At 33.0% G+C, this 19,943-nt stretch overlaps 1 protein-coding gene across 9 annotated transcripts in view; it reads left to right on the top strand.

Annotated features, from left to right (window-relative positions):
• Positions 1–19,943, top strand: part of CDC14A (cell division cycle 14A) — a 234,144-nt gene that overhangs the window by 130,052 nt on the left and 84,149 nt on the right. For all 9 annotated transcript variants that reach the window (XM_051993248.1, XM_051993247.1, XM_051993245.1 and 6 more), the window contains 2 exons: positions 8,210–8,272; positions 12,024–12,111. In XM_051993248.1, coding sequence (XP_051849208.1) covers positions 8,210–8,272; positions 12,024–12,111 — 151 coding nt within the window. The remainder of the gene's footprint in view (positions 1–8,209; positions 8,273–12,023; positions 12,112–19,943) is intronic.

Here is a 19,943-nt window from a genome sequence, read left to right as displayed (position 1 = left end):
TGTAAGATCTCTTTATATTATAGATGAGGAAATGGGCTCAGAAGGTTTTCTTCTATCTTTTCATTCATTTAGTTCTTAGGGTCTAAGAGCCAATAAGGGATTTAGTTCAAGTATGAATCAGAAAATTGACATAAATGAAGGTAACAAGAATGCCTGTGATGTATTTGCCATGGAAAGTAAGTACATTGGATTCAGAATCAGACAGAGACCCTATGACTCAAGTCCTGATACTACCACAAAGTCACTTAACTTAGGGCCTTAACTTTCTTATCTGTAAAATGAAGAAGTTGGGTTAAATGATCCCTGAGGTTTCTTTCAGCTTTCAATTCTGATCCTCTAGTAAATGTAAATTATTTGTGGATCATGTATATCTCTTCTGGTCCTTCCTTTTAATCAAAATGTGTAGTTTCTGAACTGTGGCATCAAAATCAAACTGCCTGCCTGTTGCACATTTTATTTCTCATCTATTTGTACTACTGTTATATAAATTGTTCGTTCTTTTTAGAAAGATTTGGTAATTTAATAACATATTAATCTGCATTCAGTGATTGAAAACCTCAGAATATGATTTGGAGCTGTAAGAGTCCAAAGGCAATAGGTAGCTAGTTTGATATCCTTATCTTGACTTTTCTATATTCTAAAGGGAGGTGAATTCCCACATAAGCATGAAAAATTGCTGCTAGGCCTTCTTTTAATGGTACATTGATGCTGCATCTCATTTGGTTTTATATCCTGTTATGGAGAATGGTTATGCTCAACAGTTAACATCATAGGATTTTTGAGTTTAGAGATCATGTGAGTACTCTTCATGTATTTTACAGATGTATAAATATAGATGAGAAAATGGAGGTAGAGAAATTAAATCACTGGCCCGGTATTAGAAAGCCATTTGATGCAAGAACAAGGAGGAGAGTGCCTGATTAGAATCTAGTCTGGTTTGTCTATTGTGTGACTCTGCTTCTGGGAAAGAAGAAATAAGGTCATGGAGAAAATTAAAGTGTGAATTAGGTTAGGGCAGGACTTCTTAGCCTAAGAATTGTGAATCTACTATGGTTTTAAAATATATTTTTATGACTATTTCCCATAAAATTGATTTCTTTTTTTAGTCCTACAACTTATTTTTATGTATTTGAAACATTATTCTGAGAAAGGGATCCAAAGGTAGTTGAACTCAACGATTCCTTCTGCTTCTCAAGTCTATCTATGGTCCCGTGCTCTTGTCAATAGAAACATCAGCTAACTCCTCTATTTAAGGAACTTCCATTTTATTAAATATGATTGTCCAACTAGTGTTTGTTTTGAAGAACTGATTACAGGCAAATCACTGGAAGCATTCACACAGAAAGAGGATAGATGACTCCTCAACAGGAATGATTTGAATAGAGGTTCAATAGACTTGAAAGACAATGATCCTATCTCTATCCTTTCTCTCCTTCTCTCACTAACTTCCCTTTTAAGTTTAAACATCTCCAGTTTCCTGAGCCATTTCTTTATATGGCATGATTTTCTACTCCCATCACCATCTTGGTATCTTTTTTCTGGAAATATTTCAGCTGGCCAGTGGCCTTTTTAAAATGGATGGCAAGGAGGCAGCTAGATAGTGGATAGAGTGCAGTGGATAGAACACCAGCCCTAAAGTCAGGCCTACCTGAGTTCAAATCTGGCCACAGACACTTAACACTTCCTAGCTGTGTGACCTTGGGCAAGTCACTTAACCCCAATTGTCTCAGCCAAAAAAAAAAAAAAAAGTGTCCAGAATTGGACACAGTATTTTTTAAGCAATACTTCAGCAGAAGCCTCTTTAACTTCCTACAATCTGGATTGAATTGGTACCATTAGTTTTGTTTTTTAACCCAAACATATAGGATTTTACATTTGACCCCATTTTATAATTTCATTGTATTTCACTAAGTCCAGCTTTCTCCTTATCAAATTCCTTTTGGATTTGATTCTTCAATTCAGTCATTAGTTTTATTTGAAATCTGTGTGTTTTCTGTAAATTTGCTTGGACTAGGTTGTTTACCACTGGAGTCATTGACAAAAATGCTGCAAAGCACAGGGCCACAGCCCACCAGCTTCTTACTAAAGAATTTTCAAGATGCCTTCCCTTGCTAATGCATTTTGGAATCAGTATTGGCTGTTATCCAGGTTGTGCTATGAATTCTTTTAAAGCAAATTATATATCATTATGTTTTATTAAAGAAATTATAAAGAATAGAATATAGAAATAGTTTCTGTTCTAGGGAGTAGTATTAAATTTGGTTGTTTGATAGTTTGCTGTTTATTGAGTGAAATTTTGCAAGTTATGCAAAATGCTTTGCAAACTTTAAAGTTTGCTCTGCTCAAACATACACTTCAGTTATTCTTATTGCTTTTATAAATATTATCAATCTTGCACTATCACCAGCCATATTATTTTTTTCTTCCTTCATTAATGGATCTTGTGGTCTTGGATTTTTCCCCCAATACTTTATATTTTAATCTCTCCAACCCCTGCTGCCCAACCCCTCCTTTTCTACCAATAAGTTCCTGGCTCTTCAGTGATATTACCTTCTCCTTTGATTTGGACTCTTTGCCAGTCAGCTGTGACTATAATATAATATGTAGCTTTTCATTTCTCTACTTCATTACTCTCTGAAGGCAGCATAGAGCTTAGTTTAATTTTTAAAGGCTTTTGTTGTTATGCATTATAGGCAATCATGAAGGAGGATAAAGTAATAAAGAGAAATGTTCATAAATTTGCAATTTTGTGGACATGAAGCTTAATTTGAATCAACTGTGCAATATTGCAGCCAAAAATTTTAATGTTTTAAAATTCATCATTAGACACATAAATTCTATAACAAGAAGGCTAAAGTTCTGTTGTAACTGTTTTGGTTTGGCCATATCTACAATGATGATTAGTTCTGGTCATTGTATTGTTTCCAGAAGATTGCAACCAGTATGGTAAAAGGATTGGAGAACATGGAAATCAGTTGAGAGAACTGAGGTTTAATAGACAAGTTACAGGTAACATGATAGCTGCCTTTGTTATTTGATTGGCTGTCATGTAGGATTAGATTTAGTCTCCCATTAGATAATCCTTGGAACTAGCGGTGAAAAGTAAAACCAATGGTTGGATATTGAAGAGAGGCAAATTTAGGAATGATACAAGGACAAATTTCTGAATAATTACTTCTAAGAATATAGAAGATTCTTCCTCTTTGTAGGCTCTTAAATGAATTCTGATTGATCATTTGCTGACCCTGTTCTTGAGGGGATTCATGTGCAGATGCCAAGTTAGAATTGATAGTTTCTGAGGATGCTGCCTAACAGATGAGATTTCATGTAGGCTTCTCATCAATGGTTATTTCTATCCAAAAGTCCAATAAACTTTCATTGGGCTTATAATGTTCTATAACTCTGAAACACTGGTATTCTGTGTGCCATTTAGAATGTTGAATTTGGATATCTTTTAAAATTTTTGTTAAATGAATATTTCCTTTTTCTCCATTTCCCTTTTCCAAACCTATGTTAGTTTAAGATTCTGATCATGCTAATTGCTCAATTCAGATCATTCATTTTTAGATCCTTTGAGACAAAAGTTGTTTGCTTTTCCTATCTCTTTCTAAAGTTTAACTTTTGTTCAAATTAATTTTGTTCTACTTAAAAAAACACACACATTCCAACCCTGGTTGATCCCATTGTGCCTTTTGGAATATCTGTTCCTGTTCTTAACAAACTTTTTTTTTCATCTTGATGAGTATTTTCTTCACATTTCTTTTCTCTTTCTTGATTTGAGTTATCTTGGTTTTCTGTTGAAGACACCATCTTTGAAACTCTCTTTTTTGGATTACTCTGTCACCTTCCCCAAATCCCTATTCTCATACCAATAGACAGAAGAGATAGAGTTGGTATGGTTTCCACTGCTGCTTTCAAGTGAATCCTTTCTTCTGCTATCTCTTAAAAACCTTTAGTAACATTTTCTCCTTTGAAATTCTTGAATTCTGTATCACTTTCTTCTTGTAGTATTATCATTTACCAAATTTCAGACATTCCCAGCTTTCTCAGTGAGTGTATCTTTTTTTTTTTTTTTAACCATCCTCTCTTCTGCTATCCTTAAGGATCTCTCTATTCATGCTGAATACTTCTTCAAGCAATTTAATTTAAACAGTTATTAAGTGTCTACTATGTAACAGACCTTGGGGATTCAAGTATATCAATAACAATTAGCACAATCTTTTAACTTTTTGAAATTCAGTGACATGCTTCCCCGTCACATTTCATAGTTATATCTTCAACCTTACCATTTCTAGGAACTATACCATTTCCAAATACCATTCCAATTTGAAATTCTACATTCTTGGGACAACTTCCCACTTATTTAACTTCTTCATTTACTTATAATCTTTATCTTTCCTAAACATAATCTCTCTTTTGAGAGATAGCCATGGTAAATTGAATAGAAAGCTAGCCTTTCAGTTAGTAATACCTGAGTTTGTCTCATTTCTGATACACACCCTTGCCTGACCCTGCATAAGTCATTTTAATCTTTCTGTATAGCAGACAACTAAGACTTGAAGCTTCTGAGCAGATGATGAATTGCTTTAGAAGAGGGAACTCTTTTATGGCTGACCCATACACACATACATACACAAACATGCACATATACATATATACATACCAACAAATGATTTGATGATGCCAGCATATTATAGTACATCCTTCCATCTATTTATCTATCTGTCTATCTAGCTGTCTGTCTGTCTGTCTGTCGATCTATCTATCTATCTACCTACCTATATATTTATATCCAAGAGAGGCATAAATTCTGTTTGTTTGTGTATAATTTGCATTAGGTGACACTGGACAAATTACTTCAAAACCTTGTTGCTCTTGGCAACTCTAAAGCCATAAATTGTTCAGGATATATTAACCCATGTTGGTAAAGGTAGTTTCCTCACCTGGGAATTTCCTATACTAGAATTTATAGATCGTTCAATAAACATTCATCAAATACTTATTATATGCCAAGTACCACATTAAGAACATGGAATGCAAATATAGGAAAAACAACAAAACAGTAAAAACAATCTGTTGGATTCTCAAGGCATCTAGATATGGCACAGTGGAGAGAGTAGTGGTACTGGAGTCAGGAAAACCTGATTTCTAATTTAGCCTTACACTCTCTGTGACTTTGGAAAAGTCACTGAACCATTATCTGCCTGTAGTTTCCTAGTACATAAAATATATAATACATAAAATAGGCATAATAATAGTATTTGGTATGATGATAAATTTTAAAATTTTATAAAAATGCTTTGTAAACCTTCAAGTGCTATATAAATGTTTATATTGTCTCCCCCATTAGAATAATAATGGGGGAGACAATATAGAAATAATTAGGTCCATACAGGATATCTAGGGGGTAATTTGAAAGGAGAGGCATGAGCCATGGGGTTAGGGAAGGGGGGGAGTAGGAGTGACCTGACAAAGGTGGTTTTTGAGCTGAGTCTTCATAGAAATGAGGGAAACTTAGAAGAAAAGGGCAGAGTGTTCCAGGCTTTCGGGGGGAACATCCAGTCCAGAGGCTTAGAGACAAGAGATGGAAATCTGGGGCTCAGGAATTGCAGGGAGGCTATGGAACTGGACTGGAGAGAGTAGATGTGGGAAGAGCTCTGGTTATAAAGAACTTTAAATGCTAAATAGGATTTTATATTTAATTCTTGAGAAAACATGAGCCAATGGATTTCCAGTCCCTACGTCTAAAACACAAACATGTGACACAATATAATCATTTAGCAAAGTATACTACTCAGAGTGAAGTTTAATAAATATTAAATTGAACAATCAATTTCTCTCCTGTTTTCTTTCTTGTTTCTTTGATCTTCTTCTCCATATTGTTTTCTGAATTAGCTGTCCAGAAATTCTCTAGAATTTTCTATACCTGTAGCTCTGAATGAGTTCCTCCCTAGTTTCCTTAGGCTTCAGTTTTCTCATCTGTCAAATGAGAAAGGTGGACTCTCCAGCCTTTGAAATCCTTCAGTTCTAGATCTAGATCTAGATTCTTAGTTTCTCGTGACACTTTGCTCTGTTTCCTCTCCTTAGGAAAGTGACTTTTTAAAAAACTTCTACTCAGTTAACATGTTTGCATTTGGAAAATACCTTAACCATGCAATAAATATTAATAAATAATAAATAATTTCCTTTGTTGCTAAGGGCAAAGTCAAGGCACACATTTAAATAAACCCTGATATTTTTGATTTGATCAGTGATTTTACTGATACTCCTTTTTAGGAGATCCCTTCACTGATGAGGATCTGCACCTTGTCCTCTAGGTTGCATACAGCTTTAGGAATTTTCCTGTGGTTACAGACCTTTTACACAGACCTGGGCAAAAAAAAAAAAAAAAAAAGACCCAAATTTAGGTCTTCCCTACTCCAGGGCTGGATCTTTTCTACAAGCTAATAATCCTCATCTAAATCCTGAGATAGCTCCTTGTAAGCATTTTTTCCCCTTAAATAATTTCTTATTCATTTATTAAAATACATACATACACATACTCCTTAATGAACCCAATTAAGGGCCTTTAGATAGAATTATGAGTACTTCAATTTAATATTTTCTGAGTATTGTGTTTAAAAAAAAAACTCAATGAAGTTCAGCACTCCAGATGTGAATAGGACACATAATTCAGAATGAATTCACCCTGGAATGTTTCTGTTTGTTGATATAGTAACAGTAACCTGATCCAGGCATTTGTTACATTGGTTACCTTTCAAAATAAAGCTATAGCTTCCTTCATAGGGTCTCCTTAGAAACTTTGTGTATTTTCAAAGTTAATATAACATCAAATTGAGAGGTTAGAGGAATTGAGATTAAATTGTCAGTAGCCTTTTAGCAATAGAAGTGCAACATTAAGCACCATTTCTTCTTCTGTTTACAAAACAGTAAGAAAGCTCCTTAAAACGTGTGTATACATAAGCATATAAATATAAATGATATATACATGTACGTGTGTATATCACAGTATTCAAATTATGTAGCATAATTTTCTGGATCTGATTCCTTTAAAATTTTACAATGCGATGTACTAGAAATACAGGTGAAATTATTTTCAGAACACCTGTGATTTGAGGCCCCAATTGACTCTGACACTTATTAATAAATAACCTGTGTGACCTTGCTTAACCCCTAGGATTCATCTTTCTCATCCATCTTTCTCATCTGTAAAATTAAAGATTTGTATTGTCTCTTTCCACTCTGAATCTCTAACCCTGATTCTAAGTTGTTAATAGGTTTTTTATTTTAAATGAAAAGAGAAATGGAAAAGTTGATTTGTGTTGATATTTTCCCCTTCAGTAGTTTCTTTGGCATGGTACATTCAGATGAACTTGGTTGTTTTTGTTTAAATGTGAGAGGATTAAAATAACTTCACTCATGTTTATTTTTTTAGAGTAATTGGTAAGTAGGTATTGAACTTGGTCATTTTCCATCCTCTCTCCTCATTTTTAATAGCTTTAGGATATAATTTCATTTCTCTCACTTTATTTTTCTTTTCAGGTACCTGCTATGTGTTTTTCCTTTGAAATTAATAGTGCTTTCTTTATACATAAAATATATTTTTTCCTCCCATGAAATGAGTTTTAAGTAGTTGGTTTCCAAAAAAGTTGAGAGTATCAAGTTACTATAATTAGTTTTTTTTTGTAACATTTTCTAAATGGAAAGAATTTTCCTTAAGAAATCCTTCCTTTTTCATGCTATCAAAAACTTATTGCTAAGAGATAATAAGAAATAACTTCTCCCAAAGTGTTGTTATAGAAACAGTATGAGGCCCCATTTATGAGAAATCCATTTCCTGCCTGTCATCATAACTAAAAAATTTTTCCAACCATCAATTAGTTTTTTGATTTTTTTTCAGGATTTAAATTACAGTATAGATAATGTATGAAATAATAATGTATATTCTTTTTGTGATCTAAGCATATAGTGTTATATGTTGAAGTCTGAACATGAACTTTGAATGATTTTTGTTGGAGTATCTTAAATACCAAAACTAGGAGGTTAATTTCTAGATCTAAATTCAATATCAAAGACTTTTAAGCACTTTCTTACTAAATTAGACTCATTGAAGTGACATTGGAGCTTGAGGGAAGGAAAATAATTCTGGATTGTTGTTAATTATTAATCTTAATACTAGAGAAAGACTAATTTTATTTTTGTTTTTCAGGGATTGCAGCATGGGTTTTTTGACTTTGAATCCTTTGATGTGGAAGAATATGAACATTATGAGGTTTGTAAATCTGTAACATTTCACATATACGTTTAGTTGCTTTATTAAAATAAATACATTTTTAGTGGAATGAAGGGAACTTTTAGCAGATGTAAAATAAGTCCTTTTGTCAGTCCTTTATTTCTTTTTGATGTATTGTCTTCTGGTGTGATTTACAAGACATAGGGAGGGGAGGGGGATATGCTCACTTTTTTTATGTTGTTGAAAAGCATATTTGTATATTTTATTCCCAGTAGTGAGTTTGTTTTGAAAATTGCTCATTTCACATTTTGATTATAAGTTAATCAATTTGGTCTAGGAGGATTGTCAGATGTAGTGGGAGCATATTGGAAATTATATATCATGTGTAGATTGAAATCATAGAATGTCTATTGATAAAACAGTGGTGAAATTATTTGGATTGTTGAAAAGCCAGTAATTTACCTTTTTTCCCCCTTTCTTTTCCTCTTTATGTTTTCATTCCAATTAATATAGTATTTTTTTTAATCTAAACTTTAGCTCAAACTCTTATAGAATTATTTTTAAAAATCCTTTAAAAGTCATCCAGTTCAACCATTCATTATAATGTAAGCTTTCTTACAGTCATGGTTTTCAATTTTGACTGTATACTCCCTCAGTCTAGCACATTGCCTTGCACATAGAAGGTGCTTAATTAATGTTTCTTAAATCTCTCACTTCCCTACCTTACAGATAAGACCTAGATATGGCAAACTCATGGTTATGTAGTCAGTTGGTAGTAATGTGTTACAGTCTAGGTTTCCTTAGTTAGTTTTTTTTTTTTTCAGTACTACATACTATATACTCACCTTGTGAATTTTTTTCCTTGACACCTTAACAAAGATATAAACTGGGTATATATATTTTTATATGTGTGTGTGTACATGTATGCATACACCCATAACATGTATGTATGTAGGAAAAGGCTTTCAAAAATATTGTAGGAAGTAGAACTTTTAGAAGATTATTGTGAGAAAGACAAAAGTCTTCTTTTCCTAGGTCATTAGGTTTGTATTTTCTTAATAGGTATATAACTTGTAATGTTTGAATGTGTTTACAGTGTTCTTAGAATAAGCCTATTGAACTTCTTATAAAAATTAAGAAAGAAAAAACATCACTATTCTAAAAGTGTGCTGTGAAATCAAGACTTTGGTTTCTTGGCCATGCTATAGTCAAGGTTTATCCTTTTGAAACAAAAATGGCATCTAGATATGATTTTATATTACAAAAGGATTCCATCACTTTATATGAAAATGTATAATATAATTTTAAATAGTGACTTTTCCATAGTGCCTTTTAAACTATTATGGCCACAGAATTCAATTCATACTTAAATGTTTTCCAATGATTTTGTGCTTCTAAATCTGTGATCTCATGGTCCTGTGAATTTTTAAAATCACATTTGGTGGGTGGTAGTAGACAAGTTCCAACTGTAGTTTAAAAAAAATAAGGCACAATTATATTAGTCACATGTAATTGGAGAAAGTGTATGTATTACTACTGAGAGTACAGCCATACTTTACTTTACAGAATAAGTGAGTTTGTGAAACTTGTGTAAAACTTGTTTTAAATTCAATAGTTAGGGAATTTAAAAAATAGATTGTAGTAAATACTTTTAGAAAATGAAGAATTATATTTAAGAAATTATAATTATGTATTACGACCCTAATTTGTCATTCTTATGAATCAGAGTTTTAGATACTGAATTTCTTAAAGGAAGGCATATCAATAATCATATGACATTATGTATTGATTATATGCTTTCAATTTGAGCATGTTAAATTTTTTTCCTTTTTAGTTTATGGGAATTCAAAAATATTAAGCCATGTTACAGTTGGAAGAGATTCTAGTGATGCTATGCCCATAGGTTTAGATTTAGAGCTGTATAGGACTTTGAATGTGCAAACTTGTTTATTTTATATAAGGTAGAGGAAATGAACTGAATAGATAGCAAAGGCTGGATTTGAACCCAGTTCCCTCTGGTTTTCCTTCATACTATATGAGATGGCATTTGGTCCCACATTGGTCCCAACTAATTGACTTTGTGTCATTTCATTGATGATTGACAATTGCTTCATTTACCAGAGAATAACAAAGTAAAAGATTCAAGCCTGTCTATGAATTATTGATCTTTTGATCTCAATATTGTGTACACTTAGTCTTAGGAGTTTGTTCTCATGTCATGATCATGAAACTTTTGAAATTTATAGGTAATGAAACTGGCCCTGAAAATTTATAACTAAATTGAATAATTTGAACTATAGGTATAGATTCTGATGCTAATCTTTTTTATTCCCAGAAAAAATTCTCTCCCCGAATATTAATTTTCTTTGTTTACTCTATCACATTCCTTCAAATTGCTAAAATTAGTACAATATAAGTACTGTATTCTTATTTAGATCACTTATTTTTATTTTAATGAGTTCCATACACATCTTGCTGAGCCTGTATTCTTTTTGTATATGGTGATAATATTAAGTTGATGATTTATATAATGAAAATATACAGATTTGTAGCCATCTTTATACTGATATGTATATAGTAACTATATTTAATAGGTGTGCGGAAAGCTTGAACAAAAACATCAGTTATTATCCACAATCCCTTTGAAGTTTTGTCCTTTTTTGTAGCAGTAGTATTATGTATAATTTTTAATTTTAGCATATATAGAGTGGTACATGATTATAAATTCCAACTTGCTTTTACCATTTTCCATTGCAGTTGTGAGTTAGAAATGGAAAGTACAATGCCATTTAATGTGATCCAAGCCTGTGAGATTTAATTCATTAGTAGTAATCACAACTTTAATTTTTTAAAAATGTTATTTAGGATGTAGGTATCTTTAACATACAAAATAATAAATTGTAGACATGTTATTTGTATAAACTATCCTCGAAGACCCATCTTAAAAGTGAAATATGATTAGCCAATTTTTGACTATTTAGAGATGGTGACAAAGACAGTATTGACAATTAAACATATAGGTCTTTCAGAATCTTTCTGACATTAATTTTAAAAAGAAATCTGTTCCCAAAACTTATAATTGGTAATTTGCTATGTGGAACCTTGGATAAATCATATAATCTTGTCTTATTATCAGTGTCCTCATCTCTAAGAGACTTGGAATAAGTGCTTTAACATTTTATGATTTTAGAATTTTTCTTTTATCCTGGCACCCTCTAGTGGCTTGACTTGTTAATGGATAGAAAAAAAAGAGGAGAGGAGTAAAGAGCTGGGTAATTTCCAATCTAAGTAATCTATGCAGAATAAAGAAATGTTAGATTTATATCTACTTTTGACCTGACTTAAAAAAAAAAAAAACAAATCTAGGCTATAGTGTTGTATTTCTTTTTATTTGTTTGTGTATTATCTATATACCTCTCCAAATCTTTAAAATTCAGGAGAGATGCTATTTAATTAATGATTGAAAAATCTGTTCTTTATGATTTTTAGGGGGCTTTTTATTTTTGTTTGTAGGGATAGAGAGAACAGGACCTTTGAGTTAAAATATTTGATTTGAAATCGTATGAACTTCTTTTACTTTACAATTGTAAAGCATGTTGCTAAGCAAATGGACTCTGGGAACAAGTATATTTTAAAAGTTAATATAATTTTAATTTTATATGACCACATAGTTTATCAACTCTATAAATAGAATAAACTCAAAAGCAATTTTATTCACTAATGATTTTCTCCATTGCTGTTCAAGTGTTGTTCAATGATTTTCTTTCTTTTTCTTTTAAAATTCTCACAGCGGGTTGAAAATGGTGACTTCAATTGGATTGTTCCAGGAAAATTTTTAGCATTTAGTGGACCTCATCCCAAAAGCAAAATTGAAAATGGTATGTTTTCCTATGTTTTTTAAAGTTAGTTTCTCTTGAATATTTCTAGTTTCCTTTGGATATATCTTTAACTTTTTCTGTGCCTCAGATCACACTTATGATCTGATCCTGTTTATAATTATAAATTTCAAGATCTCATATTATTAAGCAACTCCTGACTAAAATATTTTAAACATTTTAATTATACCAGTACTAATAGGTGGGACTATAAACATGTTTTGAAGTATAGCAAATTCATTAGATCTTAAAATTTTTAGCTGATCAGGGGTCTTCAATTTATCACAAAAGAAGTGTTATTTGCCCAGATGCAAAGAAAGTTATAATTTACCAATAAGTTCTTACATTAGGGTTTAGTTTTATAGGCTTACCATTGAGTTTTGAGCATTTGTCTCCAAATTCATTTTATTAGTAGCTGCCAAATAAATTGTGATTTGTTTCAATTTCTGTCAATTTTTTCAAATCATTTAACAACTGAAAATTCATCATCATGTGACTGTGACTCACTGATTTTTGTCATTTAAAATACTAACAGTAAATTGGAAAAGAGCTTTAAGCTAACCAATAGGAGTCCTTATTGAAAGAACAAGACATTAGAAATTCTTCCTTATAAATTTGCTAATAAATGGATTTTTTTTGGTATGTTCTGGACATTAATTCCAGTTCCAGTTAATTAAGACTAAGTCTTAAACAATCTCAAGGAGATGCTTTTAGAGAGGTGATCTTTTAGGACAAGTCTCATCAGATATGTCTTGTGCTTTTTAAAAAAGAATTGTCTGTCTTGTTTTCAGAAAATTTTTTCAGATATATAATTTTAATTTTGGCTACTTTTAGTTTTTCATGAATTTGATGAAGATCTCTCTCTTTCTCTCAAAATTCACTTGAAAGTCAAGTCCAGTCATTAAGCTTTTACAAATTATCTGTTATATGCCAAACACTGTGCTAAATAAACATGGAGAAATAAAATGTTTGCAGGTATTTGGTACAGGAAAAGCCACTTTTTTTTTTGTGTGTGTGTGTTTGTGAGTTAAAAATTCTATATGAAATAATATAGCATGGTGGGGGGAAAATGCCTACCACATTTTAAGACTTATCAGGATTTCTACATTTTAATCCCAGCTCTCCACTTCATAGCCAGGTAACTGAACAAATCTTTTAACTTCTTTGAGCCTCAGTTTATCTGTTAAATGTGATAATGATAAATCCATCTTGTGGGGTTGCTTCAGTTTTTAAATTGTGAAAGGATAAGCAAATGTAAAGTATTATTATTCAGTTTTCCCTTTGTAACTGAAGAGATTATTTTATTCCCTGAAATCACAACTCACAGGTATTTTTTATTGCATACTTCAGAGTTCTTAAAATGCTGTGTTAGGCTCTTCTCACAGCACCTAACATTAATAATTAAATTTTTTATTTGCGTATAATGTGTTTACATTCTAGTTGCAGAAGGAAAATATTTCAGAGAAGAATTTCCATAGTGTCAAACATAAAATGGACCTAGTCATTTCGTGTAACTGACATATAGCTATATACCTCATTGATATAGTTACATGTATAAATTATGCATATTGATTATTAATAAGAAAATTCTTATTTTAATTTTTCATAGTTTCATATTCTTCAAATATATAACAAGAAACAGAATTCAGAAAAATCCTTTTAGAATGAACATAGTTTCACATGTCTTGCTCATAGATCAGTACTTCAGGAATTCATCACTATAGGCACCCTTTTGAAATTCATTTATAGAATGTGTTCTATTTTATGAGTATTGCTTTCTATGTGTTTTTAAAAAGCTATGTAGTTAGTAGATATTTAATTATAAATTAAACTGAAATTATTAGGATAACAAAGTGGAGAATTTTTAGAAATCTTAAAATCACTTGATAACATACCATGGAGTTACAAAACTAGGTTTAGAATAATTAGGTTAAAACCTTTTCCAGTTCTGGAACTGTACTCTCAGCAGTGTCTAATTCTTTATTATATATTAACTCTAACCTTATTCTTTCTCATTCTCTGAACTTTAGAGGATAACTTTTTATTTGCACTAATTTTAAAAGATGCACAAAGGTGGTAAAGATTAAAAACTAAGTAAGGTTACATTGTTAATCACACATGTGTCTACATATCAACATTAGATTTAGGACTGATGCTGAGTCTGGGAATCAACATTTTTGACATAATAGAGATTTCCTCACCAAGAGTTAATCTATACAAATAAATTGAAGGCTGGGTCAGCAATATTTTTTTCTTTTCCTTTTTATCTATCCATATTGGATGCCATTATCCACTCCTGGTGTACTTCACAGAAATATGGCACTACAGAGGAGGGAGAAGAGGAAAGATTGCTGGAACTGGAGTCTGGAAAGTTCACTTTCAGTTTTAACTTGGACACTGACTATAGATATGTATTTATGGGCAAATCACTAACACTTTCTCAGGTCATTCTCAGAATTTTATAGTCTATAAAACTGAAATAATAATAGATTGCAAGCCCCCCCAAACCTCATCCTATATTCTCCAAGGCAGGGATTGCTTCTTTGTATCTACCTAGTAAAGTATCTGGCAACATAGTAGGGTTATTAAATTAACTTGCTGTAGGTACTTAAGATTGTTGTGAGGAAAATAATGTGTAAACTTTGAAATTCTATGTAAATATCTTAATTCTGGTTGGGCGTCTCAGAATCAGAAAGGGGTGAGGTTACTTAGTGGGGAAAGTTGGTAAATCTTAGGAATACAGAAAAGAAATTCTCTGATTCTTCTTTAGGTTATACTCCAGACTTTCTCTACCATTCTGAAGCTTCATTAAGCCCCAGCTCTTTAGCCTGGTCACTTTAACCTTGTTATTCACACATTGGAAGCTCTCTCTCTACCACCTCCCAGAGCTCTTATTTAGGAAAGCTGTCCCCATCCAATCATGTCTCATTTCTCTTAGGTCTGCATTCTGGACTTTTTCTATCATATCTTACATCTTTTACTCTCTCTCCCCCCTCTCATTTTCTTTCAGTCCCCTCACCTTTTCATCTTCCTGTTAAGTGTTATCTTTCAACCTTAGAATATAATCTCCATAATGGTAAATATTCTGTACTTATCTTTGTATTCCCAGTGCTTAGCATAGAATTCTACAGATGTTGTTATATATTCTCTACTTTTGTTTGTATTTCCAGTTCTGCAGATGTTGTTATATATCCTCTGCTTCTGTTTGTATTCCCAGTGCTTAGCATAATGTTCTGGGGATGTTATTTTTAATTCCTAAATTTATAACAAAGTAAGTAGGCGTCTACTTTTTGGGAAAGTGCAGTATGGAATTCCATTGGGTGTCACTGTGGACACATGAAGGAGTTTTGTGAAATACAGAGATACAGAGGAAGAGGATAAATTGTCAGTGAATTACAATTACAAATAGATTTTTTTTAACCCATTTACTCTACAGTTCTTTTAAAATTAGATTTTTGCCATCATGTACATGCATACATCTTTCACATACATATATGTGAAACATTTATGTGTGTTATTACATTTTATATCTATGTAAATAGGTACTATCCAAAGGTATATCTAGGAGAACTAATCTGTGTTCTATAGCAGTAATATCACACAAATAGAAATATGGGGAGGGAGAGAGAGTCACTAATCCATATCTAAATTTATTCCTTTTTTTTCTACTTCTCTTTGAAACCCTGCTGGCTGCATATTAACTTAGTTTTAAAATGTAATGTAATTTTGTTTTGGGGTGTGTGTGTGTGTGTGTGTGTGTGTGTGTGTGTGTGTGTTTTTAAGTATTTCCAAGTTAAATTTAATCTGTATTGGGCTGCTGCCCCTTAGGAGTGTTGAGGACTGTTTGTTTGATACCTCTTTTTTTAATAGGAAAGTACCATGAACAAACTTCAGTTCCTTCTAAGTTTTGTCAAATTCCACAAACAATACTTCATGTATCTTCTCCCAGCTTATGGGGAAATCATCCTCCTTAGAGTAATATTGCCTTGGGGAGAAGGGGGAGCAAGATTAATATTTCATTTGGAAGTCTTCCTCCCCTCCTCTCCTAGTTTTTGTGGCACCAATCTATGCATCATAGGAACTACTTTTGTCATTTTTTTTTTTAATAAGAGAGAAGGGAATTCTAAGAAAGAAAATCAGATTTATCTTTTTCCCTAAGTAGTACCACCCACTCCACCACCACACTCCCTTAATTTAGGGAAGAGAAAGCTTCTGAGAAAACTTTGTTTTCAGGATGTCTTCTCTTCCTAGCATGTTATCTCTTGCTTGAACTCTGGCCTTCGGGTGATGTCCTTGACTTGAATTTCTTACTCCAATCCATCCTCCCCTCAGTTGCTAAAGGGAATTTCCTAAAGAGCAGGTCTGATTTCCCTCTGTCAATTACAGTGATTCCCTATCTTTTACCTCCAGGATCAAATTGAAAGTCCTTAATATTTTTGAAGCTTTTCCTATCTGTCCCCTTTTAAACTATATATTTATTTCACATATCTGCTACCTCTCCTTGCCCCTCAATGTTTTTGAGCCAGTTAAACTGGTCCAATCACATATGTTGAATGCACAATAATCCGTTTCTTGTCTTTTTGTCTTTTATTTGATGTGCAGAATTGGAAATCCCACCCCATATCTTCATAGGGACTTTGTGTCCAACTTGTAGCAGAACATTCAGAGTTCACATTGGTTTGATCAGCCACAGTCGGAGTGTAACTCCACTCATTCCTCACAGTAATGTCATTTTGATCCTCTTTGAAATAATCCCAACCCATTCTCTGTTTCTGAATTACTTTGGCTTCCTTTAGGACTCAGTTCACATCTCACTTTCTGCTGGATTCCTTCCCTAAGCTTTCCTATTCACTACTGATTTCTCTGCTGAGGTTATCTTATATTTAAATTGTATATGTTTTATATGCTTCTAGTTATTTGCATGCTTCCACATTTGAATAAGTCTTAGAACAGTATTTTGTTCCTTTTTTGATATTCTTGTTTAGCACAATGCCTGACTCTTTTTTTTTAACTTAATAATTTTATTATTAAGATCATCAGATTACTGATATAAACATGGTTGTCTGTCTCTCTTAGACCAATGATTCTTAATGGCAGTAGGCTAACAGTTTATGTAACTAGTATCATCATTATTGTTATTGTTTTTGTTTTTGTTTTTTTTAAATAATTTTTTATTGATAGAACGCATGCCAGGGTAATTTTTTACAGCATTATCCCTTGCATTCATTTCTGTTCCGATTTTTCCCCTCCCTCCCTCCACCCCTTCCCCCAGATGGGTCCTTTACATGTTGAATGGGTTGCAGCATATCCTAGATACAATATATGTGTGCAGAACCAAACAGTTTTCTTGTTGCACAGGGAGAATTGAATTCAGAAGGTATAAATAACCCGGGAGGAAAAACATAAATGCAAGCAGTTTATATTCATTTCCAGTGTTCTTTCTCTGGGTGTAGCTGCTTCTGTCCATCTTTGATCAATTAAGGCTCTCTTTATCAAAGAGGTCCACTTCCATCAGAATACATCCTCAAACAGTATCATTGTTGAGGTGTATAATGATCTCCTGGTTCTGCTCATTTCACTCAGCATCAGTTCATGTAAGTCTCGCCAGTCCTCTCTGTATTCATCCTGCTGGTCATTCCTTACAGAACAATAATATTCCATAACGTTCATATACCACAATTTACTCAACCATTCTCCAATTGATGGACATCCTTTCATTTTCCAGCTTCTAGCCACTACAAACAGGGCTGCCACAAACATTTTGGCACATACAGGTCCCTTTCCTTTCTTTAGTATCTCTTTGGGGTATAAGCCCAGTAGAAACACTGCTGGATCAAAGGGTATGCACAGCTTGATAACTTTTTGAGCATAGTTCCAAATTGCTCTCCAGAATGGCTGGATGTGTTCACAATTCCACCAACAATGTATTAGTGTCCCTGTTTTCCCACATCCCCTCCAACATTCCCCATTATCTTTCCCTGTCATTCTAGCCAATCTGACAGGTGTGTAGTGGTATCTCAGAGTTGTCTTTATTTGCATTTCTCTGATTAATAATGATTTGGAGCATATTTTCATATGTCTATAAATAGTTTCAATTTCTTCATCTGAGAATTGTCTGTTCATATCCTTTGACCATTTATCAATTGGAGAATGGTTTGATTTCTTATAGATTAGGGTCAGTTCTCTGTATATTTTGGAAATGAGGCCTTTATCAGAACCTTTGATTGTAAAAATGTTTTCCCAGTTTATTGTTTGCATTTGTTTTGTTTGTACAAAAACTTTTCAGTTTGATATAATCAAAATTTTCTATGTTGTGGTCAATAGTGATCTCTAGTTCTTCTTTGGTCATAAATTCCTCCCTCTTCCACAGGTCTGACAGGTAAACTATCCTATGCTCTTCCAATTTATTTATCATGTCGTTCTTTATGCCTAGATCATGAACCCATTTTGACCTTATCTTGGTGTACGGTGTTAAGTGTGGGTCAATGCCTAGTTTCTGCCATACTGATTTCCAATTTTCCCAGCAATTTTTGTCAAATAATGCATTATTATCCCAGAAACTGGTGTCTTTGGGTTTGTCAAACACTATATTATTAAAGTTATTGGCTGTTTTGTCCTTTGAACCTAACTTATTCCATTGATCAACTAGTCTATTTCTTAGCCAATACCAGATGGTTTTAGTAACTGCTGCTTTATAATATAATTTTAGATCTGGTACAGCTAGAATGCCTGACTCTTTACAGAAGCTTGTTGACTAATCAACTGCTTGGATACTCCTCAGCCATCATGGAGGATACTGGTAGATTCTGACTGTTTCTTTCTATGTAGGAAGAAAAAGGGTCAGCCCCAAAACCTCATCCTATTTTCTTTCGTCCTTCTTGAGGCCTTTAAAATCTCAATAATAGAGTAGTTCCCTATTTGTTCTTTAGAGAATTGCTTTTCTTTCCCATTTAGAAATCTTGTCTCTTTCTGTGGTTGGTGAGTTATGGAAAAATGACTTTGTGGGTGAAGTTAAAGGCTAGACCTGATTCTTCTTTTCTGGGTCATGATAACTCTCATTGTGCCCCAGTTAATTAGTTATACCACAACTGAATGGAATTTGGCAATGGGAAGGGGAAAAGGGATGAATTCACATTTGATATATACAATATATCAATATAAATATAAATATATACAATATAGATATTATTTACCTTTATTTTTAGCAAGGTTTGAAATGTGATAGATTTTTAAATTTAAATTAAAAAGAATTAAAAACAAAAAAGATAGTGGTGGTAATTTATATAGTGTCTGATTAACACAGGCACGATAAACAATATGACACAAATTAATGGATTATTTGGGGCAAGTATAATATAATAATGCTTGATGGCTCCATTGATAAGAGGCTTTTAGCTGCTAACAAAACCCTTTCTTCACTACAGACTAAGAGTCTGTAACCTTCTGTGGGTGCTGGAGGCAATGAAAGTGGCCACCTACTGCTGCAACACAGTAGCCTAAGGATGTGCACATCCAGCCCAGGGAGGAGGAGTTAGCAATGTGTGGCTCAGCACCTGCACACACTCAGCCTTTGGCTGAAGTATGAGTTGCATGCATGAGTGCCATCAGCTGGCAATATGAGATTAGTGCAGGCTGGCAAGATGCATGTTCAACAACATATTGCAATGGTCTTGCTAGGTGGAAGAGGTGGATGCTTATACTGATTCTTTAAAAAAAAATCTCCCATGCCCCAAACCAATAGGAACACTTGCAAACCCATGGAAATGCAACAGAATAGCTTAGGTCATGACAGTTCTAGCTAGGAGATAAACCTGCTTAAATTTGTGAGTTCATAG

Source organism: Antechinus flavipes, chromosome 4 (genome assembly GCF_016432865.1).
Source record: "Antechinus flavipes isolate AdamAnt ecotype Samford, QLD, Australia chromosome 4, AdamAnt_v2, whole genome shotgun sequence".
Taxonomy (NCBI): domain Eukaryota; kingdom Metazoa; phylum Chordata; class Mammalia; order Dasyuromorphia; family Dasyuridae; genus Antechinus; species Antechinus flavipes.
Note: the sequence above shows the minus strand (reverse complement) of the source record. Positions and strands in the feature narration are given on the sequence as shown.